Below are 16,445 nucleotides of genomic sequence, written 5' to 3' on the forward strand. Positions count from 1 at the left end.
GCTTCTCAGATCCAGTGCGTCATGACACTCGCTACATTTTGCCCCTGCCTCTCACGCCCGCCGCTTTCCGTACCTCTCTAGGTAGCGTCTCAAGACTTGAGGTCGCTTTTTCTTGTTTACTTTCCGGCAATCTAGGTAGGCAATCAGTCTCCCTTTTAGGCCTGACAAGCGCAGGCATGACTTTTCCTTCGGGCGACCTTGTCTCGGATTTCTCTCTCAGTCTCGAGAGCATCTGCAGCACGACTTTTTGCCCAAATTGGTTTCAGCTCTGTCAAGTCCTGATTGGCCCTAGAACCAGTCCCAGACTGGTCCTGGTTACCAGTCGTCAGCCTCGGGTCTTGATTGATCGCAGCCCCTAGACAACGGGGCTGCTCATCACTTGCGAAGCCTAACACTGACCTTCTCGAGCAACTAGCCTCTTTAGTCTAAGAACGAAGACCGCAGAATCTCGATTCAGCCTTGCTCGTGCAATGTCGTGGCGCAAAGTCCTAAGGCTGCTCACATACCGCTCGCTTCCTGCGCACTAGCCAGCAGCTGTTGAGCTTCTCTTTGGTTGCCACTCAGCTAGCCGGTTTTGGGCCTGTCCCAGGCCATAGACGCCTTGCATCGCCGTTGCCGCCGTCAGTAATCTTCACCTCATAGATGGTCAGGCTTGCCGGGGCCAAGTGGTGTTTAGACGTGCTACTCCCTTGCGAGGCTCCAAGAATCGTTTGATGGCTCGCGCCCAACTTCAACGTAGTGCAATTCGCACTGCACCTATCCCCGGAAAAGAAGTGCGAGGCCAGAATCTACAGAGCACCAAAGCTCTTATACAGTTCCGCGGTCTTAGATTCTTATTGGGACTTGTCGACCAAACCCTTAGCTACAGGTGACACTATGTGATGACTGATCACCGCGGACGTAAGTTTCTGCGTGACTTCCATTACACACTAATTCTGAACTCTACGGTCGGAAAATCTGCAAAATTCGGCCAGAAGTTAACAATGTCTCGGTACAACGAGAAGAGAAAAGGAGAACGCGGCAAAAGGCACATCATGCATGTATCAGGCGTCGGGATTCTCTGAGAAAACGGGGAACGGTTGGCTCTGTGGCTATTATCACTCTGCATACACTCAGTCTCTGTGCAACCTACCGACACTAGATCGTCATATAGACTCTGCAACTGAGCTTCCAGTTTCAGAACAGATCTTCGGTTCTGGACCAGCCATTGACTCCATCTTGCCCACCACCCCTCGAACCCCTCTATTCCACCTAGATGCCGCCAATAGGACCCCACTCGCTTCCCCTCAGCAAAAAAACGCAACCTAATTCGAGTGAAGCTGTGGCTTGCTCGTTGTCCAGCCGAGTCTGTGCGATGGAAACATGCCACAATAACGCGGCAACGCGTTCCAAACCCTTGCTTACCCTCACCGACAACTCACAGAATAGGAAACTTTCCATGTGACTGAGTATTTTGAACATTGTAGGAAGCTTTCGGATATTTTTCCCCCTTCAACTTCTTTTCTCTTAGTCCGCTGGCCGACACTCGCTGAGTTCAGTCCCGTTGCTATAGCTTTCCCTAAAGCCAAGTCTCGACTTCGGATCCTACAAGCTTACCATAACTGCACCGCAGCTTCTATCCTTCTGCTCCTGCTTCATTTCTCCATCATATTAGAACACAGATTTCCCAAGCTATCGGTACTCTATAGAAGAATAAGGTAGCCCACCATGTCTCTCGGCCTTCCCTCGCCCGAATACCGCGCCAAAATCATCGATAAGTTCTCGGAGCTCATCGAGGCCATCGAGGCCCACCCGGCCTGGAACCCGCCGAACCCCCACAAGGGTCTTTTTCACGTCTGGGACTACGTCAACCGCTCCCGGTACATCATGACCGAGCTCGACCACATCCGTGACGGCGAGCCTGTGCAATATCCGGAGCAGATCCCTCAGCAAGATATTGGTTAGAATTTTTTTTTTAACATTACAAGGAACTAAACCTCACCTAGTTGAGTGCCAGTAACTATTATGTCTGCTTTCAAATTTCTGAGTGGGAGGGAAGAGATGTTGTGGCGAACCCAGTACCCGAATCCTCCCCCCCCAAATCTCATCCGTCAACCACGCAAGTGCGCAATGCGCGGGCCTAGCCGGCGACACATGCACGGAGAAGTGGGAGGGGGATTACGGAAGAGGGGGAAGGGGAGACGAGAGGAAAAAAGAAAAGCCCTACATCGCTGACATGGACAATCCCAGGCGTGCCAGGTCGAAGTGGTCCCGACGCCGCCACCGAGGCCTTTATCGACGTCTGCGGCCGATCGGCGACGATCAACAAGATGATTGCCAACCCGAAGCTGCTCACCATGATTGGTCTCCCGCAGGTGGATTACGGCAAGGATATCGTTTCCAGGTCGCAGGCGGTTGTCGACGTGTTGAAAAAGGCTTTCTGAGATGAGGGTTTCTGAGGGAGTAATAAGAAGTAGAAGGAGGAGGAGGGCTGCATCGTCAACAAAAGTTAGAGAGAGAAGAAAGCGAAATGGATTTGTTGCGGGCCGAAGATGCCGTCAAGCAGCTTGGATGAATGGGGGACATTGATGTAGAAGGGATCGAGGCAAAATCGGAAAAGTAGACGGATACATGAGAGCATCAAGGAAGAATGCTGCTTGAGAAAGACATGCGGTTGAGGTGTGGCTCGTACAGAATCGATAGCGTGCAAGCCGGTATAGAGTAGCGATACTGTTGGGATTGGCAGGGGAAATGGGTTTCTTTGATTTGTCATAAATACAGACCATACTACAGATGATGGCAGCATAGTTGTGCAGGAATCCAAACGTTTGAACCATCATCTCATGATCTTCCCACTAGCGTAAACTTGGACATTGTAGAGTTCGATGCCAGCGACAGCCGCTTCAAGATGCGGCATGTCTCGACGCTGGGACTCTCATTACGCTCTTCAGAAGCCAAATACAGTAAAGAATACACCCCGGTGGTGGATATTTTTATCCAAATGGATATTCCCCTTTTTACCGTTCCCACCTTTCCTAGAACCCAAGCTGATGACACACTCCTGATCCGAAATAAAACAATTTCCATCTTAACGTGCCGTGTCTTGTCATCTGGTACCAGCCCATCGGCCTCGCGCAGATGCCGACTTGTTCAATGTCAACCGTCTGCCAATGTTGCCAAAGCAGACGCAGCTGCAGAACAAAACGCTGAGCATCCAGATGCCCGTCTCAATAGTTTCCTGGCTGGCGAGGCCCCCAAGAGTGATGGGCTCCGAGTAGGCCCTCTCCGACTCGTTCCTATAGGTTAGAGATGAAGGCGTAGGCATCACATCTGGGTTGATACCGAGGAGCACTGCCGACCCCGCCAAGCCAACGGCGGCCGAAAGCAGGAATCCAGGTTTCGAGCGGTCAATCAGGTACCACAGAAATGGGTTGACCAGCGCCAAGGTGAGAGATACCTGGAGGGTAGACGCCCAGGGAAGTTTCCGCTGCCCAATGTCAGTGTCCCGATTCAAAACCAACTTGCGCAGAGCAACTTACAATGGCGAAAACAATGCCAACAAAAGCACCAATGCTGCGGACAACTAGAGCCCAGTCCTTTACAGGGCTAGAATCTTCTGGTGATGGACTGCCGCTCCTCTCCTCTACAATTGCCTCGTCCTTTCCAAACGAATTTTCCCACACGCCGTCAAACCAAGGGAGGAGGCTGCCAAGCACCACGCCGGTCAAGCCCCACAATGTAAGATATTGCCAGTCGTAGCCGGGCATCATCATACTGTCAACCTGGAATGATGAGAACCTGTGCTCGTTTTGCAACCTCGTGACCATTACTCCATATCCCATGCCGATTACAAAGAGTAGTGCGACGCGTGACACATTGAACAGGGCCATAGTTGCTGTTGACGGTGGCGGAGTCTTCGCTCCACTTCGGTACGACGACCGTCGGCGTGACAGTTTGGAGCGGTCCTTCATGAGCTCGAACGTTGTGTCGTCGACATTGGCCCGCTTAATTGGTGTTTGCGCCCCAGTACCCCAGAGAGTATCGGGCTCATCTCGGTCATTGTAGGCCCGGTCTCTGCCGTATGTGGTTGGCGAATAGATGCCAAACAAGGTCGATGCAGTCATGTTCAGTACGGACGGAGCGCGTGGTATGGAGCCAGACTCCGAAGACGTGGTCTGGGCATTTTGTAGTCTAGACAAATCGAGTTCTGGGTTCGGGCTGGGGGAGGACGAGTCGTCTTCCGGAGGAGTCGGAGCAGCGTGGTTCAGGTCAAAGGGACGGCGAGGGATGGGTCTTATAAGATGGGGGCCGTCGTCGGACATGTTTGTGGTTCGTGGGATAGCAGGGAATAGAGGGAGGCGATGGACGCTGTAGAATACGATGAGTTAGAGAGCTAGTTGGCGAGAGGGTGCGTAGGGCTTAGTTATTGCTCACAGTAGAAGCGATGTGGCAGGTTCTGGTTCTGGATGCCTGCGAGGTTCAAAGTCTACATATAAGAGTGCCCAGACGGTCCCCGCATTCGACTGTGCGAAAGGTCCTGTTGTCGTCACAGATGGAGTTCAGACGAAGAGGCAAGTGTCTCGCCTCACGTGGGCTACGGGAGTCTGCTTTGAGCTAAGATGACGAGAAATTGAGACGAACGGAGGTAGGTCGAGGGAGATGGGAAGAGTTGTCGTTGTGTGGGATTTAAAGGGAACCAGGGTCGTGAATTCTGTTGGGAAATGCGACGGCGGAGCGTGGAGCGTGAGAGGTCGAGGTCGAGGTGGTTCGGAGGAGCTGATGCAAGACAACCCTGCCGCAAAATGTAGTATAGTAGGTGTTGGGTGGAGGAGAGGGATGGCAAAGAAAAGGAAAGCGCCAATATGCGAGTACCGCGAAGAGAACTAGTCGAGACCACCAGCAATAAACAGAGTGACAAAAGACGGGCAACCAGGCGTCAGGGTGACGGGAGTGAAGGAGGCGGCGACGGCGGCATCAACTCTTAGAGGTCAGTTCGCTGTCGCTTGCTGGTGTCCGTGGCAGGCCAGGGAGCGAGGCGTGAGGGTCTGTTCTAGCGGCCGTGAGTCTTGCTGCATGTCCGAATACTGACGTGTGTCCTCATGCGCGCCTTGCTCTGGGACGACGACGGCTACGACCAAGGACGAGACACGACGGTAAAAACAGATGCGGGCAACAGACGAGAAGAGGGGAATCACAACGTGATGGTGGTGTGGTCTCTACGTTGTGTGGCTTGGGGAATAAACAGCAACGAGCAGTAAGATGGAAGAGGCTGCATGGAACCTTGGAGGAGGGAAAAATGAGAGGAGGGAAAGACTTTGGGACTGGGGAAAAGAAGAATATTCACATGTCTGCACTTCTCATTTGCATTGGCATTTTGCAGGTACCTTTTGCCTTATCGTATACGGATATAGATGTATATTCGTACCTTGCTTCGTATCAAGTGTACTTTCATAGGTAGGTAAGGTAGCCTATTGGTAAGTATTAGCTGCGGAGACCTACCCATGTTCTTAGGTTGCCTGCACCGCAACATACCTCTCTGCTCTGCATGGTGTGCTTTAGTCGCCTCCAACGTGCAAGGCTGGCATTGCTTTCTCCTCTCCGGAATCTGCATGCATATGCTCCTCACCCGCCGTTGACTGGCTCGCCGTTGCAGTCGCTGACAATGCTGCTGCTGCTGCTTCTGATGCTACTTCTGATGCTGATGGAGCTGCGGGAGCTACGTGACCAAATGGACTGTGGATCGTAGCTTCCCAAAATTTCTGCATTTCTCGCACACACCTTTCCGTGCCTTAGGTACCTGCACGCAATCTTTCCCCCGCTGTTGAGCATTGGCATCACTCGGATTGGTGAGGACTCGAGGAGCGAACCCAAAGAAGGACGCCCGGGCATATGAGCCGGAAGCTAGGGGACTCCGCCAAGCCCCAACTGCATGTAAAAGCTGTGTCTCCAGTGGAGCCACATGACTGGGTGGAAGGTCCCTCGACGCCAGAATTGGCTCCTAAAATGACATTCTTGGCCTCCTGATTCGCCGCTACCCCACACTCTGCTAGCCCGTCACCCCGTTCCGCAGAAGCACCACCTCGCTGATCGCTCCCAGCCAGCCTGACCGGTACACAAATGGAAGCATATGACCGCGTTTCTCTCACTCCAAAACCCACCAGTGCGATCCCGTGACTGCACCAGTGAGCTCCCCGCTCTTTCCTTCACCCGAGGATTGGGCTTCCTTTTCTGGCGTGGCCCAAGAGCCGCGAAAACATCCTTGCGAGCGTGGTCGAACGTCGCCTTAACAGTACGTCCCTGCCAGCTTAGCTAAGGCTTGATACGAGGCGTAAGGAGAGGCTGGACGAAGATGAAAGCCATTTCCGAGCAGTCCGCGTATTCAGTAATGTTCCCTGGCGGAACTCCAGGAGAATGAGGGGAACGCAATGGAAATAAAAACTCGCGAGTTTGAGTCATGAGTAAGACGCAATTCGAGACGATGCAGCCCAGCAGAACTCTCAATCCGGGTGAGATAGGTACCCACGTACCCAACGGGAGCACGGGGGGAAAGCGGGAAGACGGCGATAGCCTTGCTTCCCGTGGGCCGTTAGGGTCTAATGTCTTGCCGGCCACCCCTCGTTCCCTTGCGAGTCTCTTTTCCAAGAGACAAAAAGGGAACATCGGGTTACAGACAATGCTCAGACATTGTACGCTTGACGCCGCGCCCCTCTCAAGTCAAGTCTGGACACGGTTCTGGACACGCGTGACACTAGCTACTTTCTCGTGTGTCTCGCGGGTCCACGTATCGTCAGTTTCTGCCATCCTCAACTTGCGCTGGGAAGCCCGTTCTACATCTATCTCGGACTTCGCAGCCAACTACCATTAAACTTCGGACCTTACCTGTGGCCAAGATCAAACCCTCAGACCTTCAGCAGATCGCAGACGTACTTAGCTACAAACGCCCGTGCCAAAGGACAGAACTGGGGATTGGCATGCAATCTGCAGACTAATACGAGACACGCCTGATGCCGATCAGCGGATTCCCGCACGGGCCAGTTTAGGAAGTCGGCGAAGACGCCCGGCAACGAGAAGTCAGAGCCGTCTTTCCGACCGCCGTTTGATCTCCACACTCAGTCGGAACTCTACAAAGCCTAACGGACAGGATTTGCCATTACACGGATATCTTTGATTATCATCGCTATTGCCACAGCCGTTGTAGTAGTCTATTCTTCATCGTCGTCATCCTCAGACTCGTCAGAGTTCTCATCCACCTCGTCCTCGCTCTCCTCCACTCCCTCTGGCCGGGGAATCATCGTGAATGCCGCTACACAGGTGATGCGGTTGTTTGTGCTGTATGCTCCCAGCAATTTGCCAGCTTGCTCACCCTTACCATGCATGAGCTCCTTTGCGCCAATCTTCCATACCCGTACCTTGCCATCGCTGCTGCCAGCAACCACCAGTAGTGCCGTGGAATCACCCTCCTTGATTTGCAGAATGGCCGTGTCCTTGATGCGGCCAGTCACACCATCGTCCTTGCCACCGATCTGCGCGACCAACTTAGCGCTTGACAAAGTCTTATCCTCGGATTCGGGCTTCTTCAAGTCGTCTGCTTTCGTGGAGAAGAACAAGACTCGTCCGTCCTCGGTGCACACCGTCAATAGACTCGACTCGAATTCGCCGTCGATGGCAACGTATGATAGGTCATGAATCTTCGTCCGCGCGTCGGGCATGACGCGACATTTGGGGACACTGTCCATGCCAAAGACGATGACATCTCGGTCGAACCCAACCGCGAATTCGTCCTCATCCTCCGTCTTTCCCCAGACTACTCTCCGTCCTTCTCCCGTCGAGTGTCTTCCTTCCCCAACCTCCTGCAACATGCTGCGACTGAAGTTCAGAACACCAGCCTTCTTGCCGGTGACAAGGTTCCACAGTCGCATACACCGCTCGGCCTTGCTGACGCTAATCATCAATTTCATGCTGGGGTGAATGGCGAAGTCGTTGACGCCAGATGGCGTGCCGCCAAAAGGCGCAGTGTCACCGCTGGGTCTGCCTGAGGGCTGGGCTATCGGGGCCTTGATAGTCGACAAGACGGACCAGTCCCTCGTTCTCGCGACTGCAATTGTGGAATCTTCACTCGAGGAAAGCAGCTTCGACCGGGTGGGGAAGGCAAGCTTGGTGATGCTTGACGAGTGGTGTAGTAACGTCCCGAGCTCTCGGTTCTTGGGGTTCTCGAGAATCGGACGAGCGGCGACGGCAGAGAGCGCGTCTTGGTTCTTGCGGTTCGGGGGATGCGCCGACAGGTTGTAAAGGTTGATGCGCTCGTCGGTGCTGCCAGACGCCAGCAGGACCTTCTGGCCTTGGCCGGGGACTGGTGCTGAGAGAGGCGAAAGGGCGATGCAACGGATGGCTGACGTATGCGCAGAAAACAGGAAAGTGTCGGCGAACTCGACCTTGCCCTCGGGCTTGATCGTCGCTGTGATACCATGGAGAATTCGGTCGTAGGAGCCGGTGACAATCTGTATCGTCACCTCTTCGGCGGGGCCCGTCAAAGTTGTTATTTCCTTCACTGCAGACGCTTTCGACGTTTTGGAAGCAGAGCCATTGGTATTTGCTTTGGCCTTTTTCGAGGTTGCTGCCTTGGACGCGGGAGTCGCGTCCACGATTTCGACTCTCTTTCTCTTTGCCACCATTTTGATTGTCTTCGTCGTCGTTTCTGTAGACCTGTGAAAGTTTTCTAGCGCGCAAGATCAGATAAAAAAAGTTGGCAGCTCTGAAGCGCAAAGCGGCTCGAGACCCAGGCAGAGAAAAAAAATTATTGAATCGATAAAGGTCTTATCGTTATCTCATATCGATAAGTCGATAAAACGATGTGGGTAAGGCACCTAGGTAGGTATCTACCTACCTTACCTTAGGTGCCTGGCTGAATCTAGGTACCCCACCAACGAATCTGGATCTTTCGTTGACCATTTTCGGGATCAGATGAGAATCACACTTGGCGCCGTCTGGCAAATATCTTTCCCACAGCTGCCCAGCCAATGACAGCATTTACGGTGCATTTACCCGATACTTCCCCGACTGCATTGCGAAACATGGAACAGGATGTGCCAGGGTCTTGGTTACTTCCCAAGGCCTTTATGCCAGCGCTCCACCACTAATAGCGGCCGAAGGACACTCCGTACCTGCGAACTACGCACTACGGATGTCCAAGTTCAGGTTCAGCTTGATGGCAACCTAGAACCAACTCGTACGAGACGCCGATATACATCATCAACACCATCGACACCCAAGAATGGCTTGATTGTTTCTTGCTCGGGTCGCAAACGCTCGTCAATGCCACTTTCGCTCTCCTGATACTCCCGTGCTTTTCTCACCGTTTAGCATCTCACCGACCTCAACCTCTCGCTGACCTACGAAGTCCACGATCTGGCTGACTACCCCGAGTGGCCACAATACCTGCCGACGACATTTCTTCGAACCTCTCTAGCCGATATGGCATCCTACGGCCATCATATGCCTGCGGCGGCTCCTCGAGCTGCTCATCCTGCCGCCTATGGCGCCCCAATGCCTGCCCCTGTGGCTACGGCGCCTGCAGGCACCTTTACGCCCGGAACGAAGATACAGGTCGGAGGCCACAGGGTAGTGATCCAGAAATACCTATCCGAGGGAGGTTTCGCACACGTTTACCTGGTTAAGCTCCCGAAACCCGTCGACGGTACGGATATGGCTGTCTTGAAAAGAGTTGCTGTTCCCGATAAGGAGGCTCTCCGCAGCATGCGAATTGAGGTCGAGACCATGAAGAAGCTCAAGGGCCATCGCCCAATCGTCACATATATCGACTCGCATGCATCGGAAATGCGAGGAGGAGGCTACGAGGTATTCCTGCTCATGGAATTCTGCAATGGAGGTGGTTTAATCGACTTCATGAACACGCGTCTACAACACCGCTTGACCGAACCCGAGATCCTCCATATTTTTACCGACATAACGGAAGGTGTTGCCTGCATGCATTACCTGAAGCCACCGCTACTTCACCGCGATTTGAAGGTCGAAAACGTTTTAATCCTGAGCAATGGTTCCCAGAAGCGTTTCAAGCTTTGCGACTTTGGATCTGCTGCCCCACCCAAACCCGCGCCCCAGACCGTCGTCGAATGCAGACTTCTGGACGAGGACGTCCAGAAACATACCACCATGCAGTATAGAAGTCCAGAGATGGTTGACGTCTACCGTAAACAGCCCATCGACGAGAAATCAGATATCTGGGCTCTGGGCGTTCTGCTGTACAAGTTGTGCTACTATACAACACCTTTCGAGGACCAGGGACAGCTGGCCATTCTCAACGCAAGCTTCAAGTATCCCAGCTACCCTGTGTTCTCGGACCGGCTAAAGAAACTTATTGGTGAGTAAGCAAAGACCTTGGTCATCTTATGGTGACTAACAGAACCAGCATCCATGCTGCGCGAGAGTCCACAGGCAAGACCAAACATTTACCAGGTTCTCCGTGAGGGGTGTGTGATGCAAGGACGCGATGTTCCTATTCACGATGTAGGTCCCTTCTCTTAATGACATCACGAAGTTCCATTTGACTGATATGTGCACAGATCTATGCCGGAAAGCAGCCCTCGGCTCAACAGGGTAGACCCTCTGCTACGGAGAAGTCCCAACCAAAAGTCGGCGCCGTCTTCTCCCCGCCTGCACAGCAGAAGGAGGCCATTCCCGATATTGTTCCCATGAGAAGGGGAAGGCTGCCAGCCGCCAGCCAACAATCTCAGCCTGCTCAAGCAGCTAAAGCAAGTCCATCTCCTATGAGGGTGACAAACGGAGATCCCTTCGCCGCTCTAGATGCGCCCGCTGCAGCGGCGGCGGCGGCGGCACCATCCACAGCTATGGCTGGAGATGTGGACGAATTCACATCCCGATTCCCGCCTGTTGATCAGTTCTCTATCCTCCACGAGCATGGTGCAAAGTTCAACTTTGACTCTCATACTCCGCCCCCAGCCCAGCAGCAGAGAGCCCCGGCTCCTAGGTCTGCCGACAGGTCGGCGGATCAGTCGTTCCCGATATCCCATTCCCCGCCCAAGAACCAGGAGCAGGCTCGACCAAGAACTGTTGCGCCGGCAGTCACTGCTTCCTACCCCCCGCCATCGGTTAAGTCGCCTCCCCCGGGTGCGGTGGGACTTACCAAGACTGCATCCGCTCCTCCAAAGCCAACTGAGATGAGCAGAGCGCACGCCATCATTAATAAGAATCCAGAGTTGCAGGCGATTTCTTCGCAGACCAAGCCGCAATACCAGCCTCAGCCACAACCGTCCAGATATGTGTCAACCGGGACAATGACAGCTTCTCCTCCACCTGAGCACCAGCCTCCGCAAACAATACCCGTGTGGAAGGTGCCTACGACAGATCATCACCGGTCTACCAGTCTTCCCCGTCAGCAAGATCAGGCTTTACCGTCTCGATCAGGGGGGGAAGAAGGGCCTCTTCCTCGCGCTCCGTCATACCAGCTGCGTCCAACGCACGTGCGGCACCCGTCGTCTTCTCGGCCGTCGCTTGAAGGAGGCCGGCCAAGCTTGGAGCTGCTCGATGCAAGTAACCAGTCGAGAAGATCCATTGATGGACGCCCGCGGCCCGTCAGCACTCATTTGGAGTCAAACCTAGATTTCCTACGAGAGAAGGAAGGTTCCTCCAAGCCTCTTCCTTCTCCTAGTCTCATGTCCCCGAAGTTTCCTGACAGAGCGTCATCTCCTGCAGCAGCGGAGCCGGAGGAAGAAGCTCATATCGAGTCCAACGTGGATTTTTTGCGTAGCATGGAAGAATCGGACTCGAAGAAGCGCGACTGGCACTCCAAGCATAGCAAACGCGCAAGTTTGGGCTCTTTGTCCGGGACGAAGAGTATGTTTGCTGGAAAGTTTGGAGATGCGTTTAAACGTTTCGAGGGAAACCAAGCACCACCACCTGCCCGGACTCCGTCGCCGCTCAAGCAGCTGGACCGGAGTAATGCATTGGACCCTATCGAGGGATCGGAAGCTACCGATGGCCGCACCGATGACGGTAAAGGACTTGAGGAGACTGAAGATATGACACCGGCAATGAGACGTGAAGTGGAGCGTCTGCGCCTTGAAGAGGAAGAACGCCGTGTTGAAGCGGCGGCAGCAGAGTATCGCCAAAGGTTCACCAACCAAGGATCAGGATCCGGCGGCCCCGCATCGCTGCCGAAGAGCATCGGGGGCGTTTCTCGGGCTGTCAGTATCCAGAACCGGGTTCAAAATCTTTTAAGCGAGGGTCAGAAGTCCTCAGCCCAAGTACCGCGCACCGCCCAGGGATACGGCATCTACACGGACACATCCTCGTCCACCGGCCGGGACAAGCAGCTTCCCGAGATTCCGAGAAAGCCTGTGGGGGGCGCCAAACCTCGCCCAATGACGCCGTCTAACTCCTCAGATGTGATGGTCAACAAAGTACGGCCCTCCGTAAACGAGCCGGTGCCGACAGCGGGACGGTCTACACCCGGGCCGCGGCCCATTGCGCCCCGGAAGCCGATGCACCTCAACAGCTTGCCGACCGGTGGCAGACCAGGCTCGCCGCCGAAGCAGCCCCACCCTTCGCAATCCATGTCTTCCGAGCATCTCGTTGGAGTAGGACTCCCTGGACGACCGGTACTAGAGATGTCAGCCAAGGAGAAGGACGACTATGTTCAGGACTTCTCGAAGCGGTTCCCTAGTCTCGGCTCGATCGAGATGGTGGAGAGAGACCTTGCAGCGGAAGCGGGCGAGCAGCGAACTAGCAGATAGAGAGGTTTGGTTTAGCTGGCTACATCATCTATCTACCAGACCTCTATAGACGCGGAGATGGTTTTGGCTTTCTAGAATCGAATACATACACTGGACAAGCGAGCGCATGGATCGTCATGATTAATTTTCTTTCATTGTGCGAGCAGCGCTGTGTTTAGTCAAAGCCCCCTCCCACCCTTCCAATAGAACACTTTCTTGTACAAATGATTGCTAGAGACGCCTGGTGGTTTGAAATACAATCTCATCCTGACGCTTGTTCCCAATATCTGCTTCACTGTGTGTTTGTTCCCTTGCTCGTGAGGTCTCCTCGGCAGCGTGTCCAATGCCCACGTTGTGCTAAGACGATGCTTTGACTCGGAGAGATGCTGGCCGCCGCTCCGGCGAACCAACCCCTAAACGCAAAGAGGGATTTTCACTTGATATCGCGTGCCGTATTTGACGAACACGTCTAGAATTTTACATCGTTTTACACTTGGTCAAATTGTTTCCGCGTTGTGCAGATGGCTCAAAGGCTCTTGAGAAGATTAAAATTCAACATTGGTATCTTTGAGTATAATGACATCCCCCACCCCCAACAAATTACTGTTCGAGTTGTTTCTACTCTCTGAGCAACTCGTTCCCTTTTCAATATCCACAACAAGGCATGCTCGTCCACGAGCCGTCTCTGCAATAGAACAGAGACCGTCGTCTCCCTTGTGCACAGAACCGGCTACTCCCATCTAGAACAAGCCACGAACCACCCGCTTGGGCAGGTTGGCCCAGGTCTTGACTTCCTCGGGCTCGTCGGAGGGGTCGGCGAGGATGACGCCCGCCTTGAGATCGATTTCACGGAGGGGCACGTACAGGCGCCAGTCGCGGGAGATGAGCTTCCAGAGGAGGTAAAGGAAGAGGACGATGGGGGCGGCGAGGTAGGCCTGGAAGAAGGCCGAGGCGTCGGGCTGAGAGTTGGGAGAGGGCTGTGATGGGAAAACTGTTAGCGACGTTTCTTGGCCACGTGCAGTAGAAGTGCTGGGAAGAGCAAAAGGAACTTACGTAGAGGGCGTTGTAGAAGGTGGCGATGAGGCAGATGATGTTGAGAGCCAGGCCGACGACGCTACCCCACATGCCCCAAGGGTTCTTGTAGGGGATCTGGTCGAGGGTAAAGCCCTGCAACTTCCAAGCCAGGCGCATGCGGACGTGGGCGAGGCAGATGGAACCCCAGACGAAGAAGTAGGAGAGACCGGAGAGGGCGAGGAGCCAGGAAAAGACGGTGCTGCTGTCGGCGGACTCTCCGATGAAGGCAAGGAGACCAAAGGCGACCTGAATCAGGACACACCAGATGGGACGGCCCTGCTTGTCAATGTAGGCAAGGAAACGGGGCGCCATGCCGCGCTCGGCCATGGCCTGCATCGTGCGGGTGGAACCAAAGGTGCAACTGTTGGCGACGGAGATGACGGCAATGGTGATGACGGCATTGAAGATGGAGGGGAGGACCTTGATACCGGCATCCTGGATGGCGAGGACGAAGGGGGAAGCCTTGGTGTTGGCGCCGGATGAACCCAGGAGACGGGGGTCGTTGGCCGGGACGATGAGACCGAGGATGAAGAGGTTGACAATGTAGAAGAAGGCAATACGCCAGAAGACCTGCTTGGTAGCCATGGGAATGGCCTTGCGCGGGTTGTCCGACTCTGCGGCAGCGAGGCCGACGAGCTCTGTGCCACCGAAAGCGAACGCGGCGACGACAAAGACACCAGCGAAACCGTTGAAGCCGTTCTGGAACGCACCCGGGTCGTGCCAGTACTTGGCGCCGAGGTAGCCCTTGTCGCCAACGCCGCCGCAGTTGATGACAATGCCGAGAATGATGAAGCCGATGCAGGCCGCGATCTTGATGATACTGAGAACGAATTCGACTTCTCCGTAACCGCGGACGCCAAAGACCTGGATGCCGACGAGGACGACGAGGAACACGGCAACCCAGATACCCATATTGAGATCATCGCGCCAGAACTTGATCGTGATACTAGCGGCGACGAGTTCGAAGGGCAAAACAGTCAACCAAGCGATGGCATAATCCCAACCCATGGCAAAACCCCTGGGATAAATGTTAGAAAGGGATGGTTTTGTTTTGAATGGCAGTGCCATGCATGTGTAGAACTTACCAGGAAGGGTCGACGAATCGGCAGACGTAGGTATAGAAGGCACCGTTGACGGGGTATAAGACGGCCATCTCGGCGAGGGCCTGTGTGGTGAGCATCAACATGAAACCAATAATAATGTAGCCGATGACCTGTTGTTACTCTGGTCAGTCTTGGTGATCCTCAAGGCGTTGTTGAAGGCTTCTTACCAAGGCGGCAGGGCCACCACTTCGAAGAGCACCACCAGAGCTGACGAAAAGACCGGCACCAATGGCACCGCCTACAGTAGTAAGTCAGCAAAACTGCGAGGTGTAGGAAGAAAGATGGTTTGCAGTGAGGCTTACCGATGGCGATCATCTGCATGTGTCGGTTCTTCAGGTTTCGTTGAAGGGGCTCGCCCTTGGTGACGACGCCGACCTCTTCATCGTGAGATCCCTCGTAGCTACCATGGCTGTTCACAACGGGGTCCTTGGTGTACTGCTTGTCGTCATCGACAACGGCAGGTTGGGACGACATATTGGCGATTGATACCAAGTGATTCTGGCTCCTCGAACTCGTTGTTGCTGGGTTTAGGGATGAACGAGGTGGCATGAAAAGCAACCTTCGTAGCCTGAATTTATGCCAAGAGGCCCCGGTATATATACACACAGAATAGCAGGACAGCACTGGTATTCTTCAGTTTGATAGGCAGGTATCAGCGTTTGATGCCGCGCACTTTGTCTTACCCTGGCCCAGCTTGGCTGCGACATAACTGTACCAAAGCCATGGGGTCAGGACTCTGGCCTACCGGTCCCCGGCACCGCCGTCCTCCTAGTCCCATTCTTGCGCATGGATGGCAGGTCGTGTGTGAGGCCTAGACCCTTGACATCTCGGAGGAGGTAGACAGGACAAGCTTTCACCGACGATAAGACGGTTGCCCCCAACGGTGCTAGAGCCAAAGCAGACTGGTCGATGACCTTAGATATGGGAGCGAGCCCGGGGGTGGTCCCATTGTCACCCGGCACGGGATGCGTACCTATTGCTCGACAAGGGTAAGGCATTCGTGCTAGCCTGGTTTTAGTGCGAAGCTTACAGAGTGCTTCAATTGGTACGGATTAGTGAGGTCGAATTGGCCGAGGTCGTCTTGATTGGCTCAAAGGAGTTTGATATCTTGGCTTTCTCGGCGATACTCTAGGGTCAACCATTCCCCCGGCGGGTCTACCCAACTTCCTGAGACCAGCCATCCCTTGTCCCAGACCCCTGCACCAGTGATAAGCTGGTGCAAGTTGCAGCAGTACAGATAAGGAAGGTAAGCAGAAGTCTGTCCTTATATGAGAGCTCGGAGCCCAAGGGTGCCATGCCTCAGCAAGATTGGGTCGTGGTGTTTGGTTTTCGTTCCTGGATGTTTTGTCGTGCCCAGCTGTCTGTCATCTTGTTGGCGTTCCTTTGGTGTTCCGAAGTAGTAAATGAAATTATTCAATTGACTTCGAGTGAAACATCTGCCGTGGCCGTGGCTTCAAAACGGCATTGCTGTTGGCTTCGGCCTCTAGACAACAAGGAGTTAGGTACTCCGAGGAGGCGCGAAGAGCATCTCTGGTGGTAA

General features: G+C 54.1%; 5 protein-coding genes across 5 annotated transcripts; 2 read left to right on the plus strand and 3 right to left on the minus strand.

The window, feature by feature from the left end:
• Positions 1-1,707: 1,707 nt before the first annotated feature.
• Positions 1,708-2,423, plus strand: CORC01_11914 (uncharacterized protein; the record flags this gene model as incomplete). The annotated part of the gene is made up of 2 exons (XM_022623536.1): positions 1,708-1,939; positions 2,230-2,423. The coding sequence occupies 2 exons, from the start codon at positions 1,708-1,710 to the stop codon at positions 2,421-2,423; spliced, it is 426 nt and encodes a 141-aa protein (XP_022469932.1).
• Positions 2,424-3,085: 662 nt separating this feature from the next.
• Positions 3,086-4,301, minus strand: CORC01_11915 (insulin-induced protein; the record flags this gene model as incomplete). The annotated part of the gene is made up of 2 exons (XM_022623537.1): positions 3,086-3,466; positions 3,519-4,301. The coding sequence occupies 2 exons, from the start codon at positions 4,299-4,301 to the stop codon at positions 3,086-3,088; spliced, it is 1,164 nt and encodes a 387-aa protein (XP_022469933.1).
• A 2,880-nt stretch (positions 4,302-7,181) lies between these two features.
• Positions 7,182-8,651, minus strand: CORC01_11916 (WD domain-containing protein; the record flags this gene model as incomplete). The annotated part of the gene is made up of 1 exon (XM_022623538.1): positions 7,182-8,651. One exon carries the CDS (start codon positions 8,649-8,651, stop codon positions 7,182-7,184), a length of 1,470 nt encoding a protein of 489 aa, XP_022469934.1.
• Positions 8,652-9,450: 799 nt separating this feature from the next.
• CORC01_11917 (uncharacterized protein) lies at positions 9,451-12,749 on the plus strand (the record flags this gene model as incomplete). The annotated part of the gene is made up of 3 exons (XM_022623539.1): positions 9,451-10,357; positions 10,406-10,503; positions 10,560-12,749. 3 exons carry the CDS (start codon positions 9,451-9,453, stop codon positions 12,747-12,749), a joined length of 3,195 nt encoding a protein of 1,064 aa, XP_022469935.1.
• Positions 12,750-13,468: 719 nt separating this feature from the next.
• On the minus strand, positions 13,469-15,379 carry CORC01_11918 (amino acid permease; the record flags this gene model as incomplete). Its single annotated transcript, XM_022623540.1, has 5 exons — positions 13,469-13,705; positions 13,782-14,820; positions 14,888-15,015; positions 15,073-15,143; positions 15,208-15,379. 5 exons carry the CDS (start codon positions 15,377-15,379, stop codon positions 13,469-13,471), a joined length of 1,647 nt encoding a protein of 548 aa, XP_022469936.1.
• Positions 15,380-16,445: the final 1,066 nt, after the last annotated feature.

This window comes from Colletotrichum orchidophilum (assembly GCF_001831195.1).
Source record: "Colletotrichum orchidophilum strain IMI 309357 chromosome Unknown Scaffold_137.1, whole genome shotgun sequence".
Classification (NCBI taxonomy): domain Eukaryota; kingdom Fungi; phylum Ascomycota; class Sordariomycetes; order Glomerellales; family Glomerellaceae; genus Colletotrichum; species Colletotrichum orchidophilum.